The sequence below is a fragment of the Brachycentrus maculatus genome, unplaced genomic scaffold, assembly GCF_059751285.1.
Source record: "Brachycentrus maculatus isolate JH-2025_06_01 unplaced genomic scaffold, ASM5975128v1 h1tg000213l, whole genome shotgun sequence".
NCBI classification, from domain to species: domain Eukaryota; kingdom Metazoa; phylum Arthropoda; class Insecta; order Trichoptera; family Brachycentridae; genus Brachycentrus; species Brachycentrus maculatus.
In genome coordinates this window covers 46,363-62,334 of record NW_028280964.1, presented here as the reverse complement: position 1 = coordinate 62,334, position 15,972 = coordinate 46,363, and the positions used below count along the sequence as shown (strand labels likewise).

The 15,972-nt window shown below is 31.9% G+C and overlaps 1 protein-coding gene across 1 annotated transcript in view; it reads right to left on the bottom strand.

The window, feature by feature from the left end:
* Positions 1 to 15,972, bottom strand: part of LOC148306999 (uncharacterized) — a gene marked incomplete at its 5' end in the record, with an annotated part of 171,539 nt that overhangs the window by 111,431 nt on the left and 44,136 nt on the right. Inside the window, one exon of the mRNA XM_088264066.1 lies at positions 13,959 to 14,042. Within this exon, the coding sequence (XP_088120192.1) occupies positions 13,959 to 14,042 (84 nt within the window). The remainder of the gene's footprint in view (positions 1 to 13,958; positions 14,043 to 15,972) is intronic.

Genomic DNA, 15,972 nt, shown 5'->3' with positions numbered 1-15,972 from the left:
TAGTTTCACATACGGCGTATGTAAATAATACGGAAGTACCGAACATGTGTCATGATAGATATGAAGAAATAGTGGTATTTAAAAAGTGAAATTAAATATTAAAAAAATGGATACATTGTGGATGGATCTACAATCCACAAACAAATAATACTACCTACAACATTTTGAGTGAGGCCAAATACTTATTCACAAATCCCGATTATCTCCAATCATAAGAGTATTTATCATATTATTTTTTGACATCTCATCAAAGATGAAGAAGAATAAATGCCCAGACTTCCAAATTCTTCTTCATCCTTGATAAGATGTCAAAAAATAATATAAATAATACTAGTTTCATGGAAACAAATAAGAGCGATAAAGAGGTGGAAGTAAATATAAATTTCATATATATATATATATATATATATATATATATATATATATATATATATATATATATATATATATATATGAACCAATTAAGAAACCTTGTTCTTGAATCACTAGAACTTCACTAGAGACATCTATTGGTGAGGTGTAAAGAAGCTTTTTACTGAGCAGAAACTCTTATATTAGTACGTGAGGTCCGAATCCTGGATTATAATCACACACACATGAGAAACGCCAGAAAATGCCATTTTCATTTAGAATAAATGCCCAGACTTCCAAATTCTTCTTCATCCTTGATAAGATGTCAAAAAATAATATAAATAATACTAGTTTCATGGAAACAAATAAGAGCGATAAAGAGGTGGAAGTAAATATAAATTTCATATATATATATATATATATATATATATATATATATATATATATATATATATATATATATATATATATATATATATATATATATATATATATATATATATATGCAAAATTAATCACAAAGTAAGATGTTATGATATTTGCAAATGGCGTCGTACGTCAATTATATATTGACATTTGTGAGCTAGACAGCTGCAGTATACAAAAATATTAATGAAACGAGCACAAATGTGTATCAACACTGTCGGCAGCCACTTGACGGAAAATCAAATTGGAATATTCATTTTGCACCATCCCGAATCTGTTTGTATACTTCAGCTGGCTAGTTCACAAATATCAAATATGATTGACGTACTACGCCATTTGCAAAAATTATAACATCTTCAGATAGGGTGATAAATTTTTCTCCACTGCAATAATAATATCAAAAAATATAACGTAACGTTTCATGAATATTTCATGATATCGGGTTAAATCGTTTGACACTTCAATTTGGAAAGTTTTAATTGGGTTCTCTAATCACATCATCCTTAATCACTTTAATAGATAATTCCAATAAAACAGCCGATGACGTCTGCGACCACCCTCCCTTCGGCGGTGGGATATTAGGTCCATATTATTTTTGACATCTCATCAAAGATGAAGAAGAATATGGAAGTCTTAGCATTTACAGGGCTGACGACCGCCATTGGCTGGTTTAACTGATCACTTTACACACGTGTAACATTCACCGAGTTCTACCCACGATTGACAACCACACGACTCAAATTCTTGGAAGTTCTACATATATTAAACAATTTAGAAACCTTGTTCTTGAATCACTAGAACTTCACTAGAGACATCTATTGGTGAGATGTAAAGAAGCTTTTTACTAAGCAGAAACTCTTTTATTAGTATGTGAGATGTCAAAAAATAATATGAACATAACTCCTGTAATTGGAGATAATCCAGATTTTGTGAACAAGTATTTGGGCACACTTAAAATGTTGTCGTATAATAATTATTTTACAATACATCCCTAAAATGAAAAAAAAACTCACGAAAGATAATTTTGTAGTTATTGGAGGAATTTTCAATATTTTATAGTGGAATTATTTTGGTGTATCTCTCCGCCGAATGTGTGGCAAAACGATGTTTAATAGATGTTCGAATGGTGATCATATAAGGAAGGAATTCAAGGCTGAGATAAGCATTAGAGACAAAATTTAGAAAGGTGTATTGAGATGGTTCAGGTATGTGAATCATATCATCAGACAGGTAAATTATTTTTGAAAGATGTCTTAATTTGATATGAAATGTATCATTATTCCTTTTTTTATGAAAGAACATGAAAGTTTGAGCATCCCGGGGCTAACGACCTGGCATTTGGCTGGCTTGAGCAATGACTTTATACACTTGTGTAACGTTCACCATTCTGCCCATTATTGATTATTATCCATATTACATTAATTCTTGAAACCTGTTTATATAAGCAATAATGGTCTTGGATTCTTCCACATACCGGTAAGGTTTTCGATACATTCGTGGAGTAGGTCGATTGTTGCGCTATGAGTCGAGGGATTTGGGAACCTTTAAAATTGACATCTCATCCATCCAGTAATCCAGTAATGTAAATAATATTTCTATTGGTAAATTCTGGGCATAGTTCGAGTAACTAATTGGCTCAAGAAGCAAAGGGGACGATAAAAAGGATGGGAATATAATAGACGGAAAAGCGAAAAATACCGCACAATGTATCTCTGATTAGAAGTAAACAAATTAGAGCCTAATAGGTCGTTATAATTTCAAGATATCTCATTTTCTCAATAAGCCACAGCTGGAGAGTTGACCTAGAAGAATGATAAACAACATTTTTGTGCTAGGGATGAGACGATATTCAAACCCCCCTCTCGACTACCCGACTTCCTCGTCAAACACGTGCCGAGGAGGCTAAATAATCAGTCGAATGACAAGCGGAAATAGTGATATTGACACAAGCAAGCAAAACATTTCAGGGTTATGCAGAATTCACGAGTGATGAAGAGCCAAAGGACACACACTTTTTGGCGGAAGAGCATTCTCTGGTAAACTGGATTAGGGATAAATAATAAATGGGCATTTGCATAACAGGTGACCGCAAGAGTCGTGGTCGGTGGGCAAATCGAATGAACCCAATCCGGAAGTGGGTTTAGATTGAGGTTTAATTGACTGGGATGGACGTGTGCCATTTTTAAACTCGATGACATGGGATGACCAACTTGAGCTTTTCTACTAAACTATATTCATTCAGAAAGATTCAACAAGTGATCCAACTCAATTCACGTCAGTCCACAATGAATATTTGATATCTTCAGAAAACTGATTTTTAGGTTGATTTTCAAAATCGCCTATTTATTACCATCGTGTGATAGTTCTTTTATTTTAAGTACATTTTTTTTTAAAAACGTACAAAAATTAAAAGTCATTAAAAGTTCTTGGACAGAATACGAATTATTGTAAATGATGTATAATATCGACGGCCCTTACGTAAAGTACTCTATCTGCAAATCTGTAACTTAACAGGAGAGAGCTTAGAAGATTGTTTCAACGTATTTTTTTTATTGGTTAACGGTTTTATCTGAAGTTCTCAACTAGTATTATACATTCAAAAACACGATAAAATAATGTAATAAATCGTTTTAAAACTTTATGCTTTGTCAAAATTACGTAACTAGCGTTTTAGGAGTTCAGTTCATTTCGAAAATTCGATGCAGATAGCATCTTAAACGCCTGAAAACTAAGCGTAATTTATTTATTTATTTGTTTGTTTATATTTGTAGACAACGGTCAGTTGATAACATACACCAAATATCTCAAAATTGGCAAAAATTTAGTTAGAGTACTTTACGTAGGGCACGTCGATATTATGTCGAGAAATGAAAAGTTGTTTTAGTGGTTTTGTAAACCAATAATCGGACTGTTAGTAATAATAATTTTGGATAATTTATACAGCGCCATATTCGTAAAATACTATCTCAAGGGCGCTCATATTGTTGGCGCCAATTTGGTAAAATAAATTGATTGAGGATCAGGAGGTGCCTTCGAAATTAAAGTTACGATATTATTCACGATAATGTTAAAATATTTGAATAGATGTTGAGTACAATGCAGCTGGTATTTACAAACAAAGTTTCCCAAACTTTCTTGCCCCGTGGACCACTTATTTTGTATCTGTAGACCCCTTGCCAACTTAATAATTATTTTTCTTTACTTATCCTTTCCACATTGATGAATCAAACAAGTCCGCGCAAAGCTCTTAGTACTAGGATTATATTTAATAAAATTTGCATAAAATGATAAAACTTAAAACCCTCACCGCAACTTGAATGCAATTATTATATAAACACTACTTAAATTCATTTAATTTAAATTCATTTCGTCAGAGAAATTATATCAAACAATGGTTTTCAACCCTTGCAATGTTGTCTAGCCTTTTTTTCTAGCCTCTCACCAGGCTGATGATGTCGGTAATGACGAAACCCGATCACTTGACAAATACGATAAAGTGGAACAAACTAAAATGTTATTATTTTATAACATAAAAGTATCGGATTTAAGTATAATCTACAGACAATCATCAGGGGTAATAAGACATTTACAGAACGCGTAAATATTTATGATCATCTGCCTAAATGGTAATACGGATCCCCATTTTCATTTCAAGCCAATATCGACAGTCAGGGGACTTTATAGACCACTTTGGCAAACGGTGTTTTAAAATATTACGATATTACGCAGAAATAACGCATCCTGGACCAAAACCCACTTCAACAGTCCATCGCATCATAGGCACAGTTGGTTTAAAAACTAACAGGATATGCTTCAAACAGACTGAAACAATGTTTACCGAACGTGTGTGCTTTGCATTTTACCCAATTCATATTTACAACGATAACAGAATTTCCCTTCATGTACTTTGGCAGGTAAACATAATTCGAGTTTGTTGTGACTAATAGGTAACTGTTACCTGTTACCCAAATGGGATGATATTATTTTTCATTTCTCGGTTTGTATGTCTTTCCAGCTTAATTTTTTTTATGACGATTTGTCAAATATATCAGGAGCTGGAAACGCGTGGTGCGCAACCAAATTAATGCAATGATTGGCGTGATTAGCTTTGAATGATGAAATCAAAAAAACCGAATGAAGTAACGACTTAACGAAAGTTCTTATTTAGTTTGTTTTTAATTTATTATTAGATTAAAACCAATATTTTTAGCTTTTCCACTTTTTTATTTGACCAGCGACCGAGTTTCGTCGTTACCGACATCATCAGACTGTCGGTAACGACGAAACTCGGTCGCTGGTCAAATAAAAAAGTGGAAAAGCTAAAAATATTGGTTTTAATCTAATAATAAATTAAAAATGCAATTCCATCACGAAGTGTCAGTGGATAATATAAATCTATTAGTTTGTTTTTTTTTAACTGGATCGCCCATGCATAGCTTACACTGCCGTACAGCCTTAAAAGTTAGAGTGTTCTTTAAAAACACACGTTGGCTTTTACAGACAGGTTTACTGTCTACTATATACGGCAACATATAGCAACGGTATTTTTTCATATTTTAATCTACCATAATGCATACCATCAAGCTTGCCTCTTTTACAAGGCATCAGGACGTCCGCCGCTGACAATTCGTAGGCAGTTCTCGTCTGAACTTCGGGACGCAGACTTGACTTGGGAGGATACAAGGGAGCTGGCAGCCAACCGAAGAGCCTGTAGCATATGCATAAATGAAGCGAAACCCTCGAGAAAAGTGATAAAATTAAAATATATTAACTTTTGAATAAAATCGTTCTTGCAGTAAATCAATCAACATTTTTTTTAAATGCAGTCCTGATTTTGTTTTTATTTGAATGTATTGACATTCTCGCGGATGCGAAATTTTAAAGATCGTACCAATGTCGGTGAATTCTAATGGAAACTTTACATGAACATTTTTTCAAGAAGGAAAACAGTCAATTATTAAAACCGTACAATCGTTGATACAACTTTCTGACGTTAAACATACAGATTTACACATTAACAATCCCAATATAACAACATGGTAGTAAGTCATAACCGACCAATGGCAGACACACGTTTTACGGCGTGAAAAACGAGACAAATTATAAACTATAGTCCAATATACAGCAAGAAAAGTTCAAACAAAATGACAAACCCCTTCACCGAAAGCGCTTTTCTTCATAACCAACTGAACGAGGGTTGTTATTATTGATTTCACCCTTTTTGATCGATGTTTCGGTTCAAGGGGATGTTACAGTTTTCGTGTTGTAGGCAGGGTTTATTTCAGTAATCCCAACATCGATGGGAATGTCATGCCTCGCCGGGAGGATCAAATTCGGAAAACGGGGTAAGGGGAAGGGATGAAATCGAAGAGTGGTGAGGGGTGACGTTGTACACTAACACAGATACTCCAAATATATGTTTATATAAAGATGGAATCAAATCTCAATACAAACATAGATTCCTCATAAAACTGAATACAAATTAAAATACAGTAAAACCTTTATCCGCCTCCATAGTGCAATGGTGAGGACGCTACCGTACTGGAGGTACCGGGTTCGATTCCCAGGGGGGAGGTCAAATAAATAAAAGTAGTTGGTAGTAGTGATTGGTAGCTGAAGCGAAAGCTGAAGACCGTTTCTTCATATGTTAACGATCAAGATAACACTGCGTTTATATCATGGAGTACCCTATGTACCGGGTGCGGTTAAAGGTTGCAAAAAAAATTGAAACGGAAAATGAAATTTCATAAAATTATAACTTTTACTGTTTTACCAATAAATATGGTACATATAACTATTATGCACGTATTTTATCGTGTGTCTAGATCAGAAATGTGATAAATTAACAAGAAAACATGAAAAAATAACTCAATAAAACATTATATCTGGGATGTAAAGATTTAGTTGATATTTCAACGAAAATGATAATTCTATCCTTACAGGGACATCTTTGGTCAAGTGTCGTCAGTAAATTTGTATAAAAATTGTAAGAAATAATGCATAACAAAAAGCTTTCTTTACTGATTTGTAGATATCTCACTAAAGTATCTATATAATGTGAACTACCACGCATGGGTGCGTGGCTTAAACTGCGGCTGATTTGCAAATGTAAAAACATACCTACCGCCAAGGTTTGGCGACAGGAAGGATGATGGGTTAAACGGAAAAGAAAAGTTTCCGTCGAATTCCGTATAAGATAATCGGAAATATATTTGTATGAAGTTAGGCGTCGGAGGGGTCCAGAGTGATTTCTGCCGGTCGCGTTAAAGGTTCAGAGTGTGAAGGCCATTGTCGATGCCAGGTCATCCGGATATTTTGGAGAAGGGTTTTCAGACATCGACTCTAATTCAGAGTGAAAACTTTTCAAAGGGGAAAACTTGCGCTTTTAAATGTGAACTTGAGCACTCTTGAAGCTCGGCGAGAGCCATTCAGAAATTTCTCACCCCTCAAACAATAAAATACAAAAAAATACAACACTAGTGTATTGCAGGGAACTTTATAAGTTAAAAAATATATATATATCGGATTTTAAGCATTTATTTGTTATATTCTCAATATTATTAATGTTTAAAGCATTTACTTTGTGGTTGGTCATTTTCACTTATATTTTTTTTTTACAAAAATGTTAATAATATTAGTATATAACCACTCACCGAGATTTTTATGTCTACCGGTTTTTGCTGTTGTTTTGATATATAATATTGTTTATTATATTTTAATTTATTATATGTTATAGTATTATTGTTTACATGCTGTGGTAGTGATTGGCCTGACGAAGAGACGGGTACGTATCGAAACCGGTAGACATAAAAATCTCGGTGAGTGGTTATATACTAAAATTATTAATATTTATTTGTTAACTACATATATACAAACATATAAATACATACATTAATACGTATGCATTCATTAAAATAAATTATAAACATATTTAAAATATTTTTTGCAGAGACCCACCAAGCCACCTTGTGTCTGGTCGGTGGAGTCCGTTTTACACACGTTTTTTAACCTAATTATGCACACAAAAAAGAAATAATAAAAATAATAATAATGTTAATAAGTATTTTACAATTTTCATAGAATTAACCATTAACCAATCAATTATTTTGTTTTTGTTCCATATTTTATTTTTACCTCTTACCTCCGTCGGCAACAAATTAAAAATAATACAATTTAAAACCTACATAAATTATTCAGAGAGACACCATTTTTTGTTTAATTTGAAAGGTATCATTATGTCATTTGTATGAAAAATAACATCGTTCATGCGAGTTTTCATCGACTTTCATCGAGGTGAATAGTAATATCATTGACTATACTAGTATAAGCATTCACCTGTTGATGAAAGCAACTGTATCATTCGAAACTAGTCGTTAAAAATAAATATAATACTCAGGTGGTAAAACAAGTGCTTTCCTTTACAATATAATCGTATCTTACCACAAAGAGAATGCCGAAAAAAGAAATAAAAATTTTAAAAATGTAGTTTTAGAAGTAAATTCAATAGAATACTAGAATTCTATAGCTATATACCGTCAGTCCATTGAATCTTCATATTCGTATGAAAATGCCATAACAATTGTCACAAATGTTATTTTTACAAAAAAATACAACTTACTCAAAAAATCAGTGTTTGATTTAACATTTAATACATTAAGTAAATTCAACTTTAAGTATAATAGCAAGTATTTTATTCAGGCTAAAAGATTACAATAACAGGGATTATTCAAACGGGGATTTTAGAGATTTTTTGCTAATATACCCATGTTATTTGACTTTGGGACAATGAAGTACCTACCAAGCCCCCGTGTAGGAACATGATACACGTGTAAGGGAATAATACACCTAATTAGCTAATCCCATCGAGTAAACAATCATGTTAATGATATCTCTTTCAAAAGGAATCTGGAACGGGCACACAAAACAACAGGAAGTTTTTTGAAAACAAGCCAAGCAGGAGACTAATTGAGGATGATGACGGCTTAGCTTTTCCGAGATTTATTTTGATTAACTTCCCTCGCCGTTGCCGGAAAGGCACCCCTTTTCTTCTGGAAATAATATTATTTTTATAATTTAACCCCATCCCATCGCACTCTGTGTAAAGACGCGGAAAATATGGTCCAGAGAAGAATAAAGGCAATCTCCCGTCTGCCAAGAAAATATTAACGAATCAAGTCCGCTACGGTGGTCGGGTCGAGATCAAATGGAGGCATGAATCCGAGCAAATTGTTTGTATAATCGCCGGGAATCGTATCGCGCGCGCCCGAGCGAGAGGTCTTTTAAAGAATAATCGCAAATTTTATATTGCCAAAAGGTAAACTCGACACTCAAAGGCACCTTTCATTAACATCAAGCGTGAAAAAAGGCTTTCATTTATACAATGCTAGCTGAAGCCGGCGAAGCTTTGCTATTGCCAAATACGAGTGTATACGTGTGCGTCGGTATGTTATGTGTATGTATATTATATATATATATATATATATATATATATATATATATATATATATATATATATATATATATATATATATATATATATATATAAATATATATATATATATTTATATATATATATATAAATATATATATATACATATATATATATATATATATATATATATATATATATATATATATATATATATATATATATATATATATATATATATATATATATATATATATATATATATATATATATATATATATGTATATATATATGGGTAGGCAGAGAGAATAGAACGCCACATCACTCTGTCTTTGCCAACATTATTCGCCTCTTCCACGTTCATGCATCTCCTCATACATACCCGCCAATCATTTCGACACTTAAACTGACCGCTTTCAAGTATTTGACAAACCTGATCTTCAAAAAAAAAATTACGACTGTATGATTTATGTATTTATTTATATATTGTTTTTGAAATACCATAATTATAAAAATATATAAACCATAATTATAAAAAAATATATAAGAAAATAATAAATAAAAATTACCAAAATCATTTGTATTCTGTCATAAAGAGAATGTTTTCTAAGACGATCATGCTTATCTAAAATATTAGATAAATTGAAATACATTTTTCTAATTCGAATAAATCCTCTCCATTTAAGTTTACTACTAAATTACTCAAGAAAATTGTATTTCAAAACGTTTTTGTATCTTCAGTTAAGTTAAAGATGCGTAAAAATAAGTAAAAACAAGACTTTTTGGTAGTTACTGTATACAACCGAGTTTGTAAGGGAATTCTATGAAGCTTAACCGTAATGTATGTTAGTAATATAAAGATATTGTCTTTTATGCGCGCCCGCAGTCAGCTCAATTAAACGGATGTAGAGCAATTTCTCCACTCTTTTCTCTAACTACACGGGATATCTCGCATCTCACAATTAATTCGCAAAGACGTTCCCCGAATCGTATCCAGCAGCTACCTATTCGAGTCACACATTTTTATGGATCCGCAAAGTACGGCTCTCGTGGAGAACGATGTTTCGGCTTTTAACCCTTTCCGGTCCTATGTCGAATGTCATTCGACATCGACTTTATTCCGGTGAGTCCCATGTCGAATGTCATTCGACATGGGACATTTTTTTCTTCATCATTTTGTGTTAAAATACAAGCAAACATATTTTTTTCTCACTCGTATTTAGTGTAAAATGTAATGATGAGAGAAAAGATTGTATACATTCAAAATAAAAATATTTTTTTAACACAAGTTTAGTTTTAATTTTTTTTTTTAAATTTGGATGTATTGTTTAACCCTGAAATGCTGTAAATCTATTGTGGACCTGGTGGATTTTTTTTTATGGACCGGAAAGGGTTAAAGGTAGGCAAGCGGACGGTCGTATACTCACTGCTAGGGGAGGGCTACTAAGATGTACGGCGTAGTTGGAGCGGAAAAGGGCTGAAAGTGGAGTCGAAAGCTGAAATTAATTTGGGAGATGAGAGTAAACGTATTCCAAAAGAGGCCGATACGTTTTATACTTCATCTTCTTCTTCTTTGGCTAAGTTTTCTAGACTGAACCTTCAACTAAGTTTGGAGTAAGGTCCTTAGAATAAGAGTTTAATGCCAATGCCCAAATTAACTAGTTGCTCGACATACTTATATAAAATAAAACCCAGTGAATGAATTAATTTTAAAAAATTTGGATATTTGTGTTCATGATTAGTTATATTTTTTTATTTGTTTCCTTTAAACACGCTTCTTCTTAACTTATGTTTTTTTAAATATTTTGTATATGAAAAGCATTGATAACTTTGCGGTATGGTAATAAAACATTCTCCTTACCATCCATTGTTTACTTTGCGTGATACCACTTTTTTGAAACACTTTTTTGTGACTACCGGTTTCGGAATATCATTCCATCATCAGGACATTAAAATTAAAATAAAATTATTACGATTTGACATTTGTATAAAAATCAAATATTTTTATACAGACGTCAAATCGTAATAATTTTATTTTCATTTTAATGACCCGATGATGGAAAGATTTTCCGAAACCGGTAGTCACAAATAAGGGTTTTAAAAAAGTGGTATTACACAAAGTAAACAATGGATGGTAAGGATAGTATTTTATTTTTTTGTATGCCTATTTATTATACCCGTTTATTATTTTATATTTCATATTTTATCCTGTGTTAGTTTTAATACATATTTTTATAATTTTCTTATTTGTGTTTCAGTCGTATTAACCTTAATGTCCCAAAATTAGTAATGCAAATTACTCATCGGGAATATTATATAATATATCGTAGTCATACAGGAGAAAGTGACCAAGTGCATTTCTTACAAAAACGTGATCATTGACTATTTAATATCTTACTAGCTTAATATTGCCCAAAAAAAAATTCCAAAGGATTTTAAACTTGTAAGTATAATATATTGAATTGGTAAAAATGACTAACTGCATCGATGTTTATTTTGTTGCCAAGCAAAGGTGACTTAAATGGCCCTCCTGAACATTTTACGTTTTGTTAGTTGGTCACTTTCTCCTGTACGACTACGATATGTGATTCTATATGTGATATGTTAAAATAAATAGCGTTATGATGTAACAATAAATACCGGTATGTACCGAGTGGAATCTAAATTAAAAACGTGTAAATCAATTTGTACGTTGAAAGTACTGACAAAAGCATATGTGCTCATATTCACACCCTTAACACCGCACAAGACACGTAGCGCTCGGCGGTTCCGCTACCCGGTGCTCAGGAAGCGGAAGAGGAAATCCCGACAGATTGGAGGACTGTTGCGCGCCGGCAACAAGTGAAGAAGCGGCAACAAGTCGCCTGTTGCCGCCGACTCCCTGGCCTCCCCCCGGGCGCTTGGCCGCCTGCCAAGGGCGCCTGTTGCGCGCTATCATCCTTCTTGCGCCCCCCGAAAGAGGTCGCGATCCATCGTTACGGTTTCCACGTGTTGCTTTTTTGTATAACTCTAACTCGAGTGCCTTCATACCATGCATCGCTCTACGGATATTATATCGACGTGCCCTACGTAAAGTGCTCTTACTACATTTTTGTCAATTTTGAGATAGTTGGTGCATGTTATCAACTGACCGTTATCTACAAATATAAAATAAAAAAATAAAAATAAAAATACATATAAAATAAATTCGTCTTTAACGTCTAGTTTTCAGGCGTATAAGACGCTATCTACATCGAATTTTCGAAATGAACTTAACTCATAAAACGCTAACTATTTTATTTTGACAAAGAATAAAGTGTTAAAACGATTTAATAAATTATTTAATCGTGTTTTTGAATGTATAATACTAGTTTAGAATTTCAGATAAAACCGTTAATTAATAAATAAAAATACGTTGAAAAAATCTTCTAAGCTCTCTTCTGTAAAGTAACAGATTTGCAGATAGAGTACTTTACGTGGCGGCCGTCGATATGTTTGATTATGAAAAAAATTCCCAAAATCGAAATCCATTTTGTATTTTCTTTCAACTTACATCAAGGTACATCTGTACAAACAGTAGATAAGTAGAAAACTGCACGGTAGTATTTATTTATTTATTGACTTAACGTTAACGATTTTTAAAAAGAAAATTCATCATCACACGAGGACATAATGAAATACATGTGGAGATGATAAACACAACCAAATTTAGAGTAAGGTCTTTACAATATATTGTCTGTACCCAAATTAACCAGCTGCCTGACATATGTAAAATAGAATCCAGTCAGGGATCCGAAATGAATGCATTGAAAAAATACTAAATGGAATGATATTAGTGTTAGTTATATGTTCTATTTTTTTCCTTTCAACATGCTTTTAACCTTAGATTTTTCCATGCCTATTTATTGTACCTTTTATTGGTTTATATTTTATATCTTGTCCTGTGTTTTCTTAATTGTGTTTCCTTAATCTCATGTCCCAAAATGAGTAAACGAAATTACTCATCGGAAGTTTTGTATATGTGAGTTATGTATGAATATGTTTATTTTTTTTTAAACCTCTGTAATTGTTTCGGCAATCACTTTGTAATCCATTTTTAATTTTATTTTTACATGTTTAAAACCACTATTATTTTTTGTTTGACGTGGCAAATAGTGGTTTTTATCAAGTAAAACACAAATGATATATTAAATGAACTTTAAATTTGTTAGTACAGTTACTACTACTGAACATAATGTGAACCAGACAATCGTCATGGATCATCCTCAAGAGACATCAGAGGTAGACCAAAAAATTCATGGCTGCTACAGAGAGATAACATGATTCGAAGGCATATCCTAGGTGACATTGTCCATGATAGAAAGACCTACAATCTAAATACGAAGAGAATTGACCCCAACATTCTACAAAGACGATGAGTTAGGATGGAGCCAGGAAGAAGAAGAAGCAGAAAAATCGGTTCAGTCATAATTATAAACAAATTCAAATGATTTATAAATTATAATATTTGGTCATTTGCTTAAAATTTCGATGGCAAAAATAATAAGTGATCACAAAATATCCATTAAAATAGTCACCAAAAACAATATTTTGGGGCCAGAGAATAATAAATTAGAAACAGATTAGAAGACGTATTTTTTTTTGTTTTTTGGCTTAGTCAAAAAAGTGCTGTTAAACCGAGAATTCTTTGGAAAAAATCCTAGAGGTAAATAACAAAAAGGAAACCTAAGAACAACTGGTCATGACAAGTATGGACACGATTTTTTTTACTCACCAACTAGAGCCAGGATAACAGTAAGAAGAGGAGCTGCCGGAAATGAGACTGTGACGTTGAACTCCATCATTTGTAGTAAGTCCACTGCAAAAAAAATATCAGTTAAAAATATATGGTGTTTGAAAATGATGCGGAATGCATCGAAGCAATAGATTTGAGAAATAGTAGTATTTACCGAGTAAAACTTAAATAAAAAATGGATATATTTTACCGCAAAGTGACCGGCGAATTAATGAAATTAAAAAATATAAATTATAATGCATTTTTTTTTCGTTCATGTTTAGTACTAACAAGTATCAAACGTGTTAGTACTAAACATTAACGATCGAATTAAAAATAAAAGAATTCAAAAACATATTTTTAAACGTCGTTACTAAATTCTGTTTTCGGATTCGATCATTTAAAGCTTCCATAAAATTTGGCTGCGTATTGGATATTTCTAGCTTTTGAAATATTTCATAATTTGACATAAAAATTTTAAGCTGGAAAGAAATATGAACCGAGAACACATCCTAATCGGGTAACAGAAAAAGTAACAATTACCCACAAGTCACACTTTTAGTTTTACCCAAAAAATAACATCAAAAAAACTTTAAAAACTTTCTTCGTATTCAAAACAGTAAAATACCGTTCGCTTTAAATATGAAATCAGTAGTAAACAGTTATTTTTTAATGATATATTGTATAAAATAAAACAAAAAGTGTATGACTTATTTTCATTTAAGATCATGTGATCTTCACATTCGTTTGATAATGCCCTAACAAGGCGAAACAATTGTCACAATATATTTTTTATGTGTTTTTTGTTAATAAAATACAACTTAGTAGACTCAAAAAATCTGTGTTTGATTTAAAATTAATACATATACCTACTTAGTTGTTGTTTTGTTATACAAAATGCAGATAAAAAATAACATTATAAAACTCAAATTTTGACATATTTTTATTTGATTCATAGCAATGATTGCCTCTAGTTAAATTTTAGGTAATTTTTTTATAGATTTAAGCATTGCTTTATTTACTGGTGATAACCCTGTAGCTATATAGTGTTTTTTTAAAGATTATATAAAATGCAGTCCCTTAAAAATGTCAGTTCTGTGATATTGTTATTTGATTCACAGCAATGATTATCTCATGTTCACGTAAAATGTTCATTGGTTTGAAAAAGCCATAACTAGCGGAAACAATTGTCGCAATATTATTTTTTATGTGTTTTTTTTAAATAAAATACAAATTAGTAGCCTCAAAAAATCTGTGTTTGATTGAAAAATTAATACATGAATTGAAATGGAGTTCTACAAATTAAACGCCAAATCAATAAGTAAAATTTATGTATTAATTTTAAATCAAACACAGATTTTTTGAGTCTACTTAGTTTTAAAAAAATAGTAAAAATCTGTGTTTGATTTAAAATTAATACATGAATTAAAATGGAGTTCTACAAATTAAAAGCCAAATCAACAAATAAAATTTATGTATGAAGTTTAAATCAAACACAGATTTTTTGAGTCTACTTAGTTAAAAAAAAAATAGTAAAAATCTGTGTTTGATTTAAAATTAATACATGAATAATGGAGTTCTACAAATTAAACGCCAAATCAATACATACTAAATAAAATGTTTTTAGTTTTAATCATTGTTTTATTTCCTGCTGATTTGCAAATTAATATTCTCGCTAAACCGATATATTGCTCGTTTTCAATCTCATCAAAATCAAGTGACAACATGTATCGCTTAATCATGAATCGAACCTTTATAGATAGCAATATCGGTTATGACAACGTGTGATGTTCCAACGTGGTGCTTTATCAGTATCGGTAGCACACCATCAGTTCATTAATCATGTTCTTTTACATCGAGGAAGAACAAAACATCTATTGGGACTCAGCTGCAGAAATGGGTATATAATTTAAATTATAAAAAAAAAACACTTGTTTTTACTACTAGAATATTATATTTTTTACCGACTAGTTTCATATGCCACTTCCATCGACGGGTTTAAATATACCCGGTC